This window comes from Dermacentor andersoni, chromosome 5 (genome assembly GCF_023375885.2).
Source record: "Dermacentor andersoni chromosome 5, qqDerAnde1_hic_scaffold, whole genome shotgun sequence".
Lineage (NCBI taxonomy): Eukaryota > Metazoa > Arthropoda > Arachnida > Ixodida > Ixodidae > Dermacentor > Dermacentor andersoni.
In genome coordinates this window covers 9,758,858-9,777,558 of record NC_092818.1, presented here as the reverse complement: position 1 = coordinate 9,777,558, position 18,701 = coordinate 9,758,858, and the positions used below count along the sequence as shown (strand labels likewise).

Genomic DNA, 18,701 nt, shown 5'->3' with positions numbered 1-18,701 from the left:
TACCTCTTCCCCACATTGTACACATTCCCCGTGCTTTGCCGACACTCCCTCTCCTATCACGTCGGGGGACTGCATTTCATTGTCGTGACCATTCTCGTTCACAATGGTGGCCCTGTTCAGCTTTTCCTCGGCTGCTTGAAGTCTTTTCTTCCACTACCTTCCATGCATCACACTCCCCTATCAAGCTCCTTTTTCAGCTCTTCAACCTGTTTGACAAACTCATCGTGGAAAGCCTCCATTTTCTTCAGCCTAACATCGACATCACAGTTTGTGTAAATTGACTCAATTCCCTCTCCATTCTCATGTCTCCTCATCTGCCTTGAGGGACCCCCCACCCGCACACTGCACGCTTTCCTGGCCTTCTTGCTGTGTATTGCATGAATTTTTCCAATGTAAATACTGTAATACTATAATAATGCATAGCACGTGCCTTCTAGTAAAAACCGATATGCACAGGATCTAAGTCGTTAAAATGTCGCAAAGTAATTTTCACCAATGTTTTAAGAGAAATCAATGCCGCACAGATTTAAGGTATGACACGTTTTTGCACGTGTTCAACCACGTGGCCACGCTCTCACTTTCCTACCAAGGCACACACAGTAAAACCACTAACAGCTATTATTCTTGCCACTTCCAAGCTACTATTTAAAGGCTATAAAGATTTAACGTCCTACCCGGTTGCATCAGTCGAAGTACGTGGTGCGAAAGGATGCTCTGACTATCCAGCAAAACCAAATGTACACTAAACACACCCACGCATACGAAAAAGAAAAAGAAAACTACCCAATTATTATTTAAAGAATGAAGAAAATGAGCAAATCAAAAACAGAAGCAAGCTCAAAGCATGCACAAGAAACGTCGCCACCACAGAGCCCTGAAAAGCTTCCTGTATGAGCAGCGCCATCTCTCGGGCCCCCCGGTATGTTCCATACGTTGCCACTTCTTATTTTCATACCATTGTGGAAGGTACAATATTCCTTCTCTAAAGTTGGTTCTCTATACTATGCTACAACTTCCTTGAGGTCGAACTCCCTCGGGAAGTCTCGTGCCTTGATGGAACAATGCCCATTGATGACTAACAACACGAGGAGACTAGGCAGCCTTCATACGCCCATCATGCACACAAAGCTAGAGTCCGTGTGAAAGCAGACAGATGCTGAGGCTTTTGACGCCTCTCAGCCAGATCTGCTGCTGCTGCTGTTCGAGAGAGAGAGAGAGAGTGGCACCAAGAGCTCCTGCAAGGCACACTGCTATTTTCATTAACTAATCGCCGATTTGGCATGTACGGGCTTCTCCCTTTTATTTCCCTACTGCAATGGGCCATCTATATCTAACACGTAGAAAGATACTTTAGTTAATTAGCAGATTCATTACCACATTGCTCCTGTCTTCTGATGCACAATACAACTTACACCAGGGCTCAGAAGAAACTGTACTCCTACCTCGAAAATGTTATTTTTAAATAGTGCGTAGAGCATCTCTATCTCTCGCTCTGTCTGTGATGTGTTTCTACATTTCGTATTTTCTCATCATAGCACATGCTCAACATACACTCCACTGCATATCCATTTTACTAGCTTGTTGCCGCACAAGATAACAGCGAACGCTTAGTTATTGCTATGCCTCATCATTTACTGTGTCTACACGTCGGTGAAGATTTGCATAGTGTTCATTTTTCAGGAAATACATTAACTTATTTGCAAAGTACACACCTATAACTTTAACACCTGCTCTAATGATTTGTATTTAAAAAAAAAAGAAGAACACCATTTAATGATATTTCGTCTTGATGCGCTTTGTAGTGGCATAGCGTTGTACTCTACATATAATATTGTGAAATTTGTTGTAATTGTAATTGTATGTGTAACCTTCTGGTATCACACGCAAAGGACACATACTTATCCTTTTCTCGGGGACTGTATTTCACCCGCTAGCTAGAGTTATCGCTCGGCACAAGACAAGCCCGCAAGATTTGGAACTTACTTCAATGTTACTGTTGATTCCATCTGTTGTGTATGTTGTCGCCGAACATTGTGTAATCAGATTGTATGCAAGACATGAAAAGCGTAGTGAAGGCACTCAGGCCCCAGCAATTAATCATCGTCATCATCAGCTTGTTTTATGTCCACTGCAGGACAAAGGCTTCTCCCCCGATTTCAACTAGCACCCGCAAATTTCCTAATTTCATCGCTCCACGTATTCTGCCGTCCTCGACTGAGTTTCCCTTCTCTTGGTGTCCCTTCTGTAACCCTAATGGTCCGATGGTTATCTAACTGGCGCATTGCATGACCTGCCCAGCTCCATTTTTTTCTCATGATGTGAATTAGAATATTGTCTATACCCATTTGCTCTCTGATCCAAACCACTCTCTTTCTGTCTCTTAACGTTATGCGTAGCAACCTTCTTTTCATTGCTCTTTGCGCGGTCCTTAACTTGCTCTCAAGCTTCTTTGTCAGTCCAAGTCTCTGCCCTGTTGTCAGCACTGGTAAAATGCACTGATTGTACACCTTCCTTTTCAATGATAATAGTAAGCTTCCAGTCAGGAGATGACAATGTCTGCCATATGTGATCCAACCCATTTTTATTCTTCTATAAATTTCCTTCTCATGATAAGGGTTCCCTGTGATTAATTGACCTAGGTGAACATACTCCTTCACAGACTCTAAAGGCTGACTGGCGATCCTGAACTCTTGTTCCCTTGCCTGGCTATTCATCATTACCTATGTCTTCTGCATATTAATCTTCAACCCCATTCTTACACTCTCTCTGTTAAGGTCCTCGATCATTTGTTGCAACTTGTCTGCATTCCCGCAATTACCTGGAAGCTTTGACGAGTTATGTATAAAAGCCAACGCACTTGACCCACAGATCAGACTTTCATATCGCCGACTGTGCTCGCAGCTATCGTTGTGCTTGACTATTGTTTCTGAGCACAGGTTCACTGAATAAATAGTTACTTTTGCGATTCACAGTTTTGACTACTGTGCTCTTCACTGTTACTACATGACACTATGTTCCACTGATCCCAGCATGACATTTAGTGCTACTGCTTAAATATTTTCCCAACTCACCTGTATTAAGATTAATATTTTACACAGGTTATTCTGGCATGCACTGGGCAGCCGGTGACAAAATGCGTGAGTTATGGTCAATGTTGAAATAAATGAAGCGCCTCTGAAGTGTTCGTGAACTTGCATTCAAATGGAGTGGGCACACTTGAAGTATTGCTTTTGCTGCGAGACCTGCATTTTTGACACACATATGTTGTCTGAAATACTGCTACTCTGTTTTGCATGCTCCTTAAGACATGAGAGGAACTTGTGCAGTAAAAATAAACATTGTAGCCCCATGTATTCCTACTGGCCGGGGGAGAAAGGCTGGCAACCACAGTAAGGCATCGCTACTGTCACCAGTGGCGCCATACAGTACCCGTGTCACAAATTGCGGGAGGTCCATAGGCTTCAGGTACTTGGGGTACCGCTTGTGCTGCATAGTGCTGCTTCTGGCCACCCTTTATAGATGTGCATCCACAGTGAAATACCAAGGCTTCGTTCGCAGACTGTTCTATATTGCACGAACAACCAAGCACACAAGCAGTGACCGCACTGATAAAGAACTGATCTCTTGCAGAGTTTGTATCCGCCTACATTACGCGCTGCAGTAGGCCTACACAATGTGTGCACAGCCTCACCAAAGGAAGCACGACCTTGACTCTTTCTCGTGTATGAGGGACAAATAAAATCCAAACAAGCTGTTAAATGCAGCACACGCAGAGGTGCTGTTTATTTCCACAAACTATAGAACGCATAGGCAAAGAGGCCTCAAGAAAGTTGTGGCATGCACCGCGCCAGCGTGAGAGAATGGGAGCAAAGTTGCACCAACCTGTCCTTGCACCCCCCGCCCCTGGGTTGCGGAGGGGACGGCCAACAATGAGCAAAGCCATCGGTCAGCCTCAACACGAGCACATCATGCCGACGACTACAAATCGAGCAACAAAAGAATGTGAAACCTTTGTTGGACCGGTCGCCCTGAGGCGGCTGAGCATGCGAGTTGTCCTGGTGCTGTGCCCCTTGATGGTCCGGCACATGCACGCTCAACTTGGGCCATGCGTCACTTGTGCACGCGAAAGCAGGCAGGCGTACTCACCACTCCGCACAGGGGAAACCATGAGGGGGGCCGGGTTGGCAACCTGGCCGTTAGTCTCGGTAACCTTGATGGAAATATCGCTGGCACGATTGCTCTTACCCTTCTTGAACTCGATCTCCTCGTAGGGCCGCGTGTCCGCCTCCTTGGAGACCGAACTAGAAGAAAACAGGGGTGAAAAACAGGGGCTGCAGGATGAGGCGGGAAGACAGGTTAGTCTCTACTGTCCCGACACGAAGCCTCGACTGAGTCGAATCAACTGGGAGAGGCACGCGTCAAGCCCGAACCTGGTTCGTGTCAAGTACCATCAAAAATGGTTAATTGATTACGACATTCTCCCGATGTTCCTGCCACAATTTCACAATGGTTGCCATATCATGAGCCACGCCAAACAGGCTAGAACTTGCAGCGAATTCACAATGGAACAGGGCGAGCAATGCCCACAGTCACAATAATGAGCAAAAAGCCACAATATGTCGCCAGTGTCGACAGGACAAGGAAGATGCAGAAACCCTCTGCTTCTGTCAACACATCCTTTGCATGATTTGGCCAAGAACAAAGCTTGTGCCACATGCGTAAACGAATCGTGAACCGAGTCTCATCAATTTTGTAGATACACACGGCTCATGCAGCTTGCAAGCGGAAAGAGAGTTCATAGCTACACCTCTTTTCGGATTGAACGCTTAGTTGTTAAATGTCCAGGACTATTCGCCTGATTGTCAGCCAAGAGCAGCATATTAATGACAGCATTGAAGTGGATCATTCAAGAGATGAGAAGGATCGCAAACTAGTGCGATGCAAGCGTGCAATTCACAATACTCTTGGGAATTCCGAGTTATTTGTGCTATTACTGCGCATATTTGACAAAGCAAATGAAACGGGCTTAAGTGGAAACAGCGCTCATGATTTTGTGAAGAGTAAAGCATTTCCGGGAGAAAATATGCTGAAGCTGGCCCTCAACTTAAAGCCTCAGCCGCACATGAAGCTGCCACTTAAAGTCCCGAGTGTCAGCAGCATGACGTACAGTATCAAAAAGACGTGACCGTCCTGTCTATTTTATGTCACGTTTCGTGTCACATAGTGCAAGCAACCAACCAGTCTAGCTTTAATCAGACCGTCATCTTTTCCAAGCGCAGACTTGACCTGCCACAGATTGGCCTCATGGCCCAGCTCGGCATGTCAAGGCATCTGAATTGCAGTAGAACTCTGTTTCGCAAGGAACTGTGGGGAAAACATAACAGTGAGGAAGGCCTCAAATTGCTATAGCAACATCAGAAACAGCTCTGAGCATGTATAATTAAGGGACACACATTATGTTCTGTGACAGTGGTCCCTTTCCACTCCTAATATTCTTCACCGCATAACACAACTGTATTGAGACGAAGCTGACATTAAGGAACCTTCAAAAACTACAATCGCACATTGACACGCACGATTGTAGGACTCACGACCGCATACTTCCATCCTTCCGTACTTCTGAATTTTCCTCTCAATTGCCAAATTTACGAGACGGCCGCATTAAAACGCAGTGAAAAAAATGGAAACATTACATAATGTGGGTACATATTAGCGCGACGTGGAAACAGAATTAGCAAGTGCTAACTTTGTTTCCACATCGCATCCCCCTTAGACTTGAACCAACTCACCCAGCAACATAATCTACTCAATTATAGAATGGCTACATATCAAATGGGAACATAATACAAAGGATTCGATGGGCTTTAGGTCGGAATCGCGAAGGTGCAACGTAGCAGCCGGCAAAAAGTATATAGAGGAACATACTACAATGGCCAAAGGAGTGATAAATGATCAATAAAGACGTTTCAACAACCTCCTTGGTGCCCAAGTGACTCGCATGCGCCAACGCACACTCGTATACCCTGCCAGGTCTTTAGACCGGCCGTTTCCCCGTCCATTGCCCCATCTCTAAAGGCCAGTTTAAGGCATAAGCTCCCATTCTCAATGTTCCCTAAAGCAATGACTGCGAGCAGCTGCTGTGTCTGAAAACTCGGTATTGTGTTGAAACTGCACCACAGATTAATCAAAGGACTGTTGGTAGACTAGCCTCAGGTGCCCACAAAAAGCTACAAACAAGCACAGGGCTGGATATCCCTTCCGAGTACTGCAGGCTCAGAGCAAAATGTACTTCGAGAAACCACCGAGTATGTCATATGGAGGACAAAATGGGCTACTTGGTATTTAGGTCCCAGTATAGGAAGAACATAGATTAATGGTAAAACTCTGGCTAGTTGGCTATTCACAATCATTTAATAACAGCGCATAAAACAAGGGATGAGTATCAGAGACTGATATGCATGCAACATTGTACTTCTGTTGTAAGACGTGCTCGATGATTGTGACGCGAACAGAAGGAACAAGCAACAGCCCGAAAAAAAAGGTAGGTGGCGGAAAACTAAAAAGGCAGAAGAAAAGGGAGAAGGATAAAGTGTGGTGAGGAGAGGCTGGCTGCAAGGAGGCGGTGCCAGTTCGTGAAACAGTCCTTAGGGAGATCCAGCAGGCAGCGCTGGTGTTGGAAAGAACTGGACTGTTCATGGGATGACCATGGATGACAGTCGAACTGTGCCCGGTGGGTGGAGATGACTGGCCAGTCAAGCGAGAGGATGAAGCCTGCTCCACAACCTACGCCCTGCAGACTGACGCCGAGCGTTTAACTGGCCCCCGGCCCGACTGATGTCTCCCAGAGAATGTAGCAGCAACCCGTTCGTCGACAGTGCTGGTCACAACAACCAAGCTTGGCATTGATGACAGCATCGACAAGGGGCTCTGCATTTCATGCACTGATGCGTCCTTGACAACTATGCCGTTGTCTTGGCTGTCAAAACTGTCCAAGTGAATCTGTGCTTACGCAATCCCTGTAACCCTGACTTGGGGCATTGTTAATGGGCGTAACAGTGAAATACTTAGTGCAGCTCTAAACTGTCATTGCATCCTGCCTATTGATTCCAGCATACTATAACCATGTTTTTGTTTGAGCTCTCCCGAGTCATAATTACAAATTGTTCCCTTTCATGAGAGTGCAGCGTCAACAGATTGCATTTTGTATACAAACAGCTTTGTTATTCGCACCAAGGTTGCCCTTGCGTGCGCAATATTTTCACAAGAACCTGTCTTCACAAACAGACATATATGGCACTGCTTCTTCTGTGTTTGTCACTCAATTTACATGCCGTTCTCAGATCAGGATACAGTAGAACCTCGTTCATACATTTTGGAAAAACTGCGAGAAAAACCATACTGACTGGGAAAATATAAGATCCGAACTAACTAAAAAAATTTGACAGACTCAACTATTGTGAACATCTACGTAATGTGAAGCGTCGCGCGGGTCTTTGCGGCACGAGACGCCAATGTGCGTCGAGCTGGTGGTACTCCAGCGGTCGGATACGCATTTTGTTTTCCTTTGCGTGGTTATTAAGAAGGCGACGGGAAACCGAAACGAAATCGAGCTGGTGGGCAAACACCAGATGCGTCTGAAGCGAAACGTGATGCCTACATCGCTGGGCTTCCAGCAGGGAACGATGGTGCGTTTGGATTGTGGCCTACTAAAAGCGTGCAGTATGCTACCAATAGCAATACGCACCACGCACTGTAAAACAGATAGTTGAAGATGCTTATCGCAATAGGTTTAATGGCGATAGCTGTGAATGCGGCGTGCAACGACCAAGCTGGAGATTTGCTGGTACCTAAATAAACTGTGTCTACGTCGTTTTCACATGAGACAGGCAACTACATACTGTGCTCGATCGTGTGCGTTGCCCTCGCACCTTTTCTTGTTCAAATGGTATCTAGTGGCCGGAAAACATATACGATCACAGTCTGCAGCAGAGAACAGCGTTGCGTTTTAGTTTTCGCCTATTAAAAGCGTGCGCTACGCTTCTGATGGCACCACGCGCTGTGAAACAGATAGGTGTAGATGCTTATCACAACAGGATTGGCGGTGATAGCTGTGAATGCCGTGGGCGACGACCTCGGAGATTTGTTGGTACCGAAATGAGAAACTGAGTGTGCGCCGGCGCTTTCACGCGAGACGGGCGGGCGAGTACTGCGGTTAAGCTGCCGCGGCGGGCAGCTACATACTGTTGCCGATAGTGCGTGCCTCGCGAATTTTCTGGTTCACATGGGATCTAGCGCGCGGAAAATGTATCATAGGATTACAGTTTGGCGACACAGTAAAACCTCGTTAATTCGAACTCTGTTTATTAGAAATACCGCATGATTCGAAGGTTTTCGGCGGTCCCAACAGTCTGCATGCAAATTTTGCCGGATAATTTGAACAGCCAGCATGCCCACATCCGGATAATACGTCAGTTTAAACCATGGCCTCCGTGATCCATAACAACAAAAAATTTGTGTGCCAGTCTCTGAGGCCAGTATAGTTGCCGGAGTGGCAGCCAGGCGGCACTTTAAATCAACTTTCTGTTTCCGGTGAACGTTGTGCGTAGTTTTGCGGAGTGTAGCGGCGGTAACAGTGAATTGCTGCGCAATGCAAGCAGACTGGAGGTCGCAGCCTACGGTGCGGCTACCGTGCCAAGCTTCCGCGCCAAGCAGTCACGCATCGATGACTACCGTATTTACACGATTGCAAGTCGACCAGTTTGTTTAAATTTGAAAATCTGAAGTGGGGGTCGACTTACAATCGAAACCAAAACATGGCAACGCCAAAAAAGCGAGACCAACGGGAGCTACAATGTAGTTAGAATTTTATGTTTGCTCTATGGCCCTACCCATAGCTTTTCGCTATCCCGCGTGTTTGTTCGCTTTTCGAAAGGGTTTTTCAACATTTTTGAGAGTTTTACAGTGCACACAACACCACTCATGAGGGGGTGTCGATAGTTGATGGAAGCGCCGCTGTTCTATTCGCGGCGGCACTTGTGGGGAGTATCGGTAGTTCATGGAAGAGCAGACACCACTCGCGGGTTTCTCTTTGCCTGTTGCGCTTAGCTATCTCTATAGTTTGACGAAAGGCATTGGTTTCACGCGTTCCACTTGACTGCCGGCTACGTGCTACTTCTATGCTTCCTCAATCATCATGAGTGCTCCAGGCCCACTAATCATTCGGCACCCGTTCACAGCAGCGTTCAAGGGGGCTGCCATCCTTTACGCCGAAGAAACAAATCACTGCTCAGCGGGCTGCAAGTTCGATGTTTCTGAATGGGTGATGCGAGAGTGGCGACTGCAGCGAAGCGAAATTTTCACCTGTGACGGCAAGTGAGGAATTTCTCGCGTGCTGAAGTCTGGACGCTTTCCGGAGCTGTAGGCTAAGCTTGCGGCGTACGTCGCTGAAATGCTCAATCAGTCCCTGCCAGTGAAGTGCGACATGATCATGAAACAAGCCCGTATCTTCGCCTTTTAAGGACCTGCTTCGCTGCGAGTACGAGTGGCTAGCGGCAGAAGACCGTGAAATTACGCCAACCGGACCTGTCAAGAGCCTCCCTGATGGCTGCATGTGGTTGGGTGCATTCGGCATGGGCTGCTGTTCCAAAACATGTCGAGGTGCGGTCGTTTGCCAAATGTGAAATTTCGCGGGACGACGACGCGCTGTGCGACCGTAGCAACGATGACGATGGCCTCACTAGTGAAGATGAGTAGTCCAGTGACCATGTCAGCTACTAATAAATTTTCGTTATCGAATGCGCCCTCAAGTATGCTCTCTTTTCTTTTTCCTGTCACGCGATATGGGGGGGGTCGACTTACATTCGAGTTGCCTTACAAAAGTGTAAATATGGTACTTCAAGTGACCGTTTTTCAAGCGAAATAAAGGTGCAGTGTTGATACAGCCACATTTCGCACGTTTTTTTTCTCGTTTTTTGTCTATCTTTGAGAATTCGAAAACCCGGTTGGTTCAACGATTTTTCGCGGTCCGACGGACTTCAATTTAACAAGGTTCTACTGTACTTACCCTTGGTGCTAAAAAATCACATGTTCCGGGAACGTATGATCAGGTAAAAATGACCACAACTGTATTGGGTCAGATTTTCTGTTTTCGATTGCGATTCGGTAATATCGCCGTTGCTCTTCAACGTCACCATGATCAAATTACCCAGCCTACTTGACACAATACCACACCTAAGACACACTTTTTATGCAGATGATATTACATTATGAACGAGGGCCTCAAACACTGGAATGCAATAACCACGCCTACAGGAAGCAGTAGATACCAGGGAGAGCTACTTGCACAAATGTGGCCTCCGCTGTGCTCCCGAGAAGTCGGAACACCTCGTCCTCAAGTTAAGAATGAGAAACAGACCACCCGGCTACGATGAACCCAATCCCAAGATCACCCTCAATGGAACGCCCACTCCAAAAGTGGAAACCATACGAGTTTTAGGACTACACATCCACAAAATGGGTCCAGGGTGGCCACCCTCTCACAACTAAAGCGAACGCTATCACAGGTCACGCATCTCATCAGGAGAGTGGCAAGCCATAGAAGCGGACTTAAAGAACATGACACGCTACCCTTGATGCAAACACTCCTCACCAGTCGAATAACATACAGCACTTAAATGATATTGCGCGACATAAAAACGACACGGACGTGAGAGAAGACGACACACCAAGCGCGACACACCGACACTCTGTGTCGTTTTTATGTCGCGCAATATCATTTAAGCAATGGATTACCAACTTGCCCGGAATGCTGCTCTCATTAAGAACATACAGCACGCCCTACCTCGCACTGAAGAATGCAGAAGTAGAAAAAATTAACATTACAATACGCAAAGTCATCAAAATCGCCCTGGGCCAACCATCTACGGCTTCGACTACGAGACTTCTCAAGATGGGTGTACACAACACCTGGCAAGAACTAGCTGAAGCTCATAAAGCCAGTCAGAATGACTGAAGCTCACGCCCACTGGAAGATCAGTGCTGCAACGGCTGAGCTACAGTGAAACCTTTATAGCCACCACGCACTAAAAAGAACGAATTCCTCCAAACATCCGCGAATGCCTGTGCATAGCACCAATGCCACGCAAAATGCACCCCACGTACCACAAGGAAAGAGGACAAGCCCGAGTGGATGCCCTACGGCGAAGAGACAGGCAAGGTTTGGACACCAGATACACTGACGTAACGAAATACCCGCAAAGGAACACTTAAGCTCTGAGCATCGTAGATTCTCAGAGCAGAGAGCTAGCATCTGCCACAGTCCGTGCACACTCCCCGAGACTGCAGAAGAGACTGATCGCCCTAGCAACTACCACGTGCATGGAGGCAGCTGTCGTCTTTTCCGATTCTGAAGCAGCTGTCAGGAACTACGCTAAGGGTCGCGTGTCGACAGAAGCACTAAAGATGTTGAAGCACCGCAGCACTCCTATCCCCTACACCTGCGTGACGTGGGTTCCTGGGCACGAGGGGCTGGAGGGGAACGACGCGGCACACGCCACGGCTCGAGGCCACACCTGACAGGCCAACCCTTCCTACTCTCGAAATGCCCAGTCTGCGTCAATGGGGGCAGAGGCCGTACCCATCACCTACTCAGCGATCCTTAAACATCACAGGCTGGAACGCAGGGCGTACCCAACACCTTAACCAGAGCTCACGAAAGAAGAATTATGCACAGACTATACCCAACGCTACAAGAATATCACTGCCCAATATGCGGTGTACCGAACACCTTGGCACACCTGATCCTAGAGTGTCCATGGCATTTAGGCACAGACGCATCACCTTCACCGAAAGAATATAACGTCAAACAAGAAAGTGAAGACCTTATTGAAATGCGGGAGGCCAAGCTCGTCTCCGAGTACCTGGAATAACGACGCCTCGTTGCCAGGGCCAAGGAGGCAACAAAGGCCACAGGGTTGCTGGAATGAGGATACTTCCCACCTAGAGTAGAATCGGGGCTTACCCCGGGATCCTGTTTTAAAAATAAATGTTTATTCATCGTCCTCCTCCTCGACTGCGAACATTGGCGATGGGAAAACATACATAATGGGAACGTATGAACAAGGTCCTACTGTATTTGAGAACACAATGTCATAGGAGAACATTTGCACAGCATGTGGAGGTAGTGCAGAAACCAGAGTATACATCATTTGCTAGTATGTCGCACCATCAGGATAACATTGAAAAGGTGGGAGATGGAAATTCAAGACGATGAGCAAAACAATAACAAGGTGAAAGCAGGAGCCCACGTTTTGACAAGATGACTTGTCTTTTTCAAGGCAACATATGCTTTCCTTGCCACATTATATATAGGTGGGGTTCATCTAAAGGGGAGAGGGCGTAAGGCGGGTGGGAGTGGCAAGGGTGTTGAATTGAGAAAATAAGAGTGCTGTGCACAAGGCCAGTGACACGACCGTCTGTCAATCACGTGTCAATGGCTGTGTGTCAGCCGGTGTGTCGAAGGCATGCACAGCAGCACTCCATTACCTGTTTCGCTGGTGGTCATGGGCTATCAAGCCTCTGAAAGAGATAACAGAAGAAGTGGCAGAAACCAGTGCTCGTGAAAAAGTAAATAATAAATAAATAAAATAGTGAAATGGAATAAATAAATAAATAAAGGAGAAAGAAAGACCACTTTACAACCAAACAAAGTGTTGCTTCCTATAGCTTGAAACTTAGCATAGTGAATATATTCAATGCCCCCTTTGAAATGTTCATGCCTATTGGTTGCAATGTCTTGAACATATGGATAAGGTACGATTCTCTGTATTTTCTTTCTCATTCAGAGCGGAAATTTGACTAAGATGTAGAGTTTAAGTTCATCAAAGTTATGACCTGGTTGGTTGAAATGCTCGGCGATGCCTTTGGGAAGCTTTTTAGCTGTGTCCACGCCATGTCCGTTTAATCTGACGTTCACTCATTGTCCCGTTTCACCAATATATTGTTTCTTACAGAAGGAACATTCAAGCATATAAATGACATCTGAATTTGTACAAGTGAAAGTACATTTCACTTCGTGTGCCCAACTATTTGTGGTACATTTAATTTTTATGTCACTTTGAAGGTGCCTGCAGGTTTTGCACCTGGGGCGAGAACATGGTTTTATTACAGTAGAATGATGTTGGCTGACTTTTGCATGCATTAACATGTCTTTAAAGTTCCTGTTGCGGCGATAGGTAACCCTTGGTACATCCGGAAACGCTTTTCGGAGACGCTTGTTACTTGATAATATTGGGTAGTACTTTTGTAGAATGTTGTGTATGTTTGGGAGTTCATTAGAATATCTTGTTATAAAGGCCGGTGGTCTGTCATATTCTGGCCTAGGCTGTTTTTTCATGAATTCTGACTCTCTCTCCAATCTTGACGCGACATCATAAACTCTATCGAGAGCGATTTGTGGATAGTTTCTTTCAGCTAGCATTGTTTTAAGGTCATTTAGGTGGTGGATATAATTGTGGTCTTCACTGGAGATTCTTCGTATTCGTTTCGCTTGTCTGACAAAAATTTCTTGCTTACAGTGTCACGGGTGACGACTGTTGCAGTCTCAATATTGCTGGCTATCTGTAGGCTTCCGGTAAATTGTTGTTCTCAGTTTGGGGTTTTCTATGTAGACCGTTGTGTCAAGGATGTTGATCTGTCTAGGAGAGAGGTGAGCAGTAAATTTAGTACTCTGGTGAAAGCGATTGAAACGGATAATTAAGCCGGCCCTTTAAAACTGCACATCCACCTTAATTACATTGACGACATATTTACAATATTATATGGGAACACGGCACAAGGGCATTAATAGATTTGATTAGCCATTTCAATCACTTTCACCCAAGTATTACATTTACTTCTCACCACTCTCCTAGTCAGATGAACTTCCTTGACACTACAGTCTACACAGAGAACGAAAAACTGAGAACAACACTTTACCGAAAGCCTACAGATAGCCAGCAATATATAGACTACAACAGTCATTACCCGTGGCACTGCAACAAAGGAATTTTTGTCACACAAGCGAAACGAATAAGAAGAATCTGTAGCGAAGACCATGATTATATTCGCCACCTAAATGACCTTAACAGAATCCTAGCAGAAAGAAACTATCCACAAATTGCTCTCGATAGAGCTTATGATGTCGCGTCAAATTGGAGAGAGAGTCAGAATCAGCGAAGAAACAGCCTACACCAGAATCTGACAAATCACCAGCCTTAATAACAATATTCTAATGCACTCCCAAACATAGAAAACGTCCTGCGAAAATACCACGCAATATTATCAAGTAACAAGCATCTCAGAAAAGTGTTCCCGGATGTACCAAGGGTTACCCATCGCTGCAACAGGAACGATAAAGACATGTTAGTGGACACAAAACTCATCCAACATAATTCCCCCATAATAAACGTATGCACTTTAAAAGTGACATTAAGATTAAAAGCACTGCAAATAGTTATACACATGAAGCCAAATATAGCTTCACTCGTACACGTTCGGATGTGATTCATATGCTTGAACGTTCCTTCTGTAAGAAACAAATCGGTGAAACGAGACAATCAATGAATGTCACATTAAACGGACATTGCGCGGACACAGCCAAAAAGCTTCCAAATGCAGTCGCCGTTTCAAAGGGACTTTTAGAATCTATTCACTATGTTAAATTTCAAGCTATAGGGAACGACAATTAGTTTTGTTGCAAAGTGGTATTTCTTTTTCTTTTTATTTATTTATTTATTCCATTTCAGTATTTCATTTATTTATTTATTTTTTCATGAGCACCGCTTTCTGCCGCTCCTTCTTTTATCTCTCTCAGACACACGATAGCCCACGACCACCAGCGAAACGGGTAATAGAGGGCTGCTGTGCACGCCAGTGACATGCTGGCTGACACACGGCCGTTGACATGTGATTGACAGATGATCGTGCCACTGGCCTTGTGCACAGCACTCCTATATTCTCAATTCGACACCCTCACCGCTAGCACACCTTCGCTCATTGCCGCTCCCACCCGCCTTACACTTCTCCCCTTTAGATGAATCCCACCTACCGTATATATATATATACTGTGGCGAGGAAAGCATATGTTCCCTTGAAAAAGACAAGTCCACTTGTAGAAACGTTGGCTCCTGCTTTCACCTTCTCATTTTGCTCATTGCACTATCAGGATGTTACTCAAGGTCTTGGGATTTAAGGGAAACAGGGGAGCCTGGTGGTGAATAGTAAAGGAAATTGGTGGTGTAAAGGCATCTGGCCACGACCGCCTGCACATCTGGCCTGGCAACCACCTATGTCAACTGGTACTGAGGAGGTGGAAGCACCACTTAAGCCGATGTAACTTTAGCTTTGCTTTGATGGACAGCTGCCGAGGTGCGACATCACTGTCAACATGAGATCAACTTAAGATTGTTCGCACAGTTTAGTTATTCTGCGTCTTGCTGCCGATGTTTTAACAGATGTGTGGTGTAATGGTGTCGTACCGCGACAGTCTTAATTATGAATTACTCGAAATCTGCACGCGATTATTTGCTTTGACCAATCATGCTTTAGATGAGTTGCTTTTACTCCTTTCGGGGTTTGTTTAACTAAGCTCTGGCCCTTGTCCAAGTACTAGTGGTAATAACGAAAGTGCTAGTATTGAAAACATTTATGCAACTGTTTGCACACTAGAGAAATGCAGACAGGTTTTCTTCTTTGAGCTTTAAGAATAAACAAAAAACAGCAGTCTGCTTTTGTTCTTTCACTTCAGGAATTGCACAGCACAGTCACCATACTGCAACGCAATTTACTCACAGTCAGAAAAAGAGCCTCTGAGATAGTCTAATCTCGATATAACAAATCACACGGGACCGCCAAAAATCGTTCATTACTTTGAAATATCACTGTAATGAAAAACTTGCGGTTATAAGCCAGTGGACACACCTAGGAATGAAAATGACGTACCTTGGCAGTAAACGAGTGTGCAGACAAGCATACTCAAATAAAAATGTTTCACGCACTTCAAAGCCGATTCATTTGAAGAAATCGGCGATTTTCTTCTGGCGTGTGCAGCAGGCACAACTGATTAGGAATGCGTCTACATCTTCCACTTTGCACAATGCCTCATCGGGTACGTCACGGCACCGAGCGATGAAAATGCGGACTTTGTTCATGTGCACTAAAACATCAATGTTCGACACGATCTTATCTTCTCTGTTCAGTAACCCACAGTCGTCTTCTTTCAGGTAGTCATTGTCACTGGAGACATCGCGAATGCAGTTAACGACCTCTTCAGTTGTCAGGTCCGCCACTGTTAGCGCTGCGCTGTCGCTCTCCACGCAGTCGTCAAAGGAAGAGACAGCGGGCAGCAGGTCCACAACCTCCGTCCACAGGTCTACTGGGTTGTTGGCGGTCACCTCCAGGTCAACTTCAAGCTGCACAGGCACTTTGACAAGCCCTGCTTTTTGCCAGCAGTTGCTAATGGTAAACACCTTCAAGTTCCACCAAGCTCCCATGAGCACCGATTGCAGTCGGGTGCTTTCGGCGGAGGTCGATAATCAACCGCTGCACAAGGCACTTACGACATTCTGCTTTCACTCTCTTTATAACGTCCTGGTCTAGGGGTTGCACCAAGGACGTGTTGTTTGGTGGTAGAACATGCGTCAAGTGAACATTCACAATGTGAGCAGAGCAGTTGTAGACAACCCGTAGAATTTTTCGGTCATCCCTCCTCATTTGGTCGTCGAGTTTGATGAGCCACTCAGAAGAGTTCTCTGGTCATCCAGGCTCGTTTTTAGTGCGGTAGTCATACAGTAACAACATGCCGTTTTTCATGCAGCGAGGCTTTGCATACTTGCCGATGATTAGCAGTTTAATTTTCTTTGTGCCTGTTGCATTGCAGCAGAGCAGGACTGTCACGCAAAGATGCGACTTCTTCCCTCCTTTGCACTGCTGCCCTTTGAACTGCATCGTCCAGTCTGGCAGGCGCTGATAAAAACATGCAGTCTCATCTGCATTGAAAATATTGTCTTCGGAGTACGATTCAGCCACCTCTAGAAAACGATCATTGCGCCAGGAATCCACGTTTTCTCTGTCAGCAGTGTTTTCCTCGCCCAAGACTACCTGGAAAGTTATTCCGTTCCTTTGGCGGAAATGATAAAGCCAACCCGGCGTCAAACCCAGTTATTTCAAGTGCATCGGCAAATTCGTGGGCTTTTTTTCGAGCCCTGGGCCAGACACAGGAACATTTTGCAGTCTGGCATCTTTGAACCATCAGCTTGGTCCACATTTTGAAAGTTTTCCAGTCGCAGCCGTTTCCTCTTAGGAGCGAGTTGCGATTCCCGGTGAAGCTTGACAATTTTGTCTTGGTCTTTCAAAACGGTAGCGACGGTAAATGGGACAATGCCACGCTGTCTGCACACATCGATTTGCTTTTTCCAGCATAGAGTTCCTGCAATATGTCCAATATGTCCTGCAGCGATAACAGTTTTCGCTTCTTGGTGCCGTCGCTAGCTGCATTCATCGTTTGAACTCGCTCCAACATCGCCACACCTTTGTTTTGAAGTTGGTGGTGAAGCAGTTGGCAATCAACATGGTAATGATGATAGCTACTGCACTCCCGGTTTCTGTTTTATGTGAGAGTTGCGGTGCTGCTACTTTTGGGCGAATTCATAATACTGATGTTCCTCCGTCATAAAGGGGAAAATAAACTACATGCATTATTCTGGAATATGCGTTGTACTGAAATTCGTAGTTCTGAAATATTTTTACACCGGAAATATAGGCAATCTGGCAGGGATTTTTAAAATATCCGTAAACTTGAGAAATTCGTTAACGTAGGGTTTGTAGCAATGAGATTTGACTGCGATTGGAGTACAACTGCAACGCGTCGGTGATGCACGTGATGCAGTCAGCATATGCTCTGTCTTGTTGGTGAGGTTCCCATATAAAGCTAAGCTTTCTTTGAGAACCATCTTGGACCTTCGTGACCATGTCTGTTGCCTACTGCTCGTGCGAATTATTGCCGAATGGATCGCACTCAGCTGCAGGAGGGTAGCGCCATTGAGGAGCGATGGCTCACACTACTTTGTGCGCAGGAGTGGAAAGGGGAAGCTGGCCTCTGCATGTGGGTGCCGGTGGAGAGGGGGCACCGGAAGAGATGGCCTCACAATGAGCATGTGATGCGCCACCTGGTAGCCGCATGGATGGTCGCACCTCCAATGGGAGGAGGTCAGGTATCCTAAACAAATGGTGCAGGTAGGCCTCGAATTTCAACCCCTGTAACGCTGCCAGTGTTCAAGTGTACATTGCAGAACTCCTCGTTCGGGGAATCATTGAGCCACACGAGAAGTACTCCCTCGTAAGCTTCACTCTTTATAGATTCCCACGTTGGATCTGCTGCATTTGTTGCTTCTCATAAATTTGAGGCCAAATTTCATGGGCGCAGCCCAAGTAAAAAGTAAATAAATTTGTAACTGCTTTGAAAAACCGGCATGCTTGCTGCTGCGTGCGACAGCTTTGGTTAATCTGATTTGCTATGCCATTCGTCATCAATGGCGTCAGCGGGCATATTCCAGCTGCAAATCTGGTTAACTGCAAGCGCGTGTTACAAGTCATCCCTGGAAGCGGGCTCGAGCGCTACGCATAAGGTGCACGATGAGAAATTGCTGCGGTTCTCGCGCGAAATG

The 18,701-nt window shown here is 46.1% G+C and overlaps 1 protein-coding gene across 7 annotated transcripts in view; it reads right to left on the bottom strand.

Moving 5' to 3' along the window:
* Positions 1-18,701, bottom strand: part of Amph (amphiphysin) — a 265,780-nt gene that overhangs the window by 112,174 nt on the left and 134,905 nt on the right. For 4 of the 7 annotated variants that reach the window (XM_050177365.1, XM_050177368.1, XM_050177369.1 and 1 more), the window contains one exon: positions 4,147-4,301. In XM_050177365.1, the coding sequence (XP_050033322.1) occupies positions 4,147-4,301 (155 nt within the window). The remainder of the gene's footprint in view (positions 1-4,146; positions 4,302-18,701) is intronic. The other 3 variants (XM_050177366.1, XM_050177371.1, XM_050177373.1) reach the window with 1 other exon arrangement.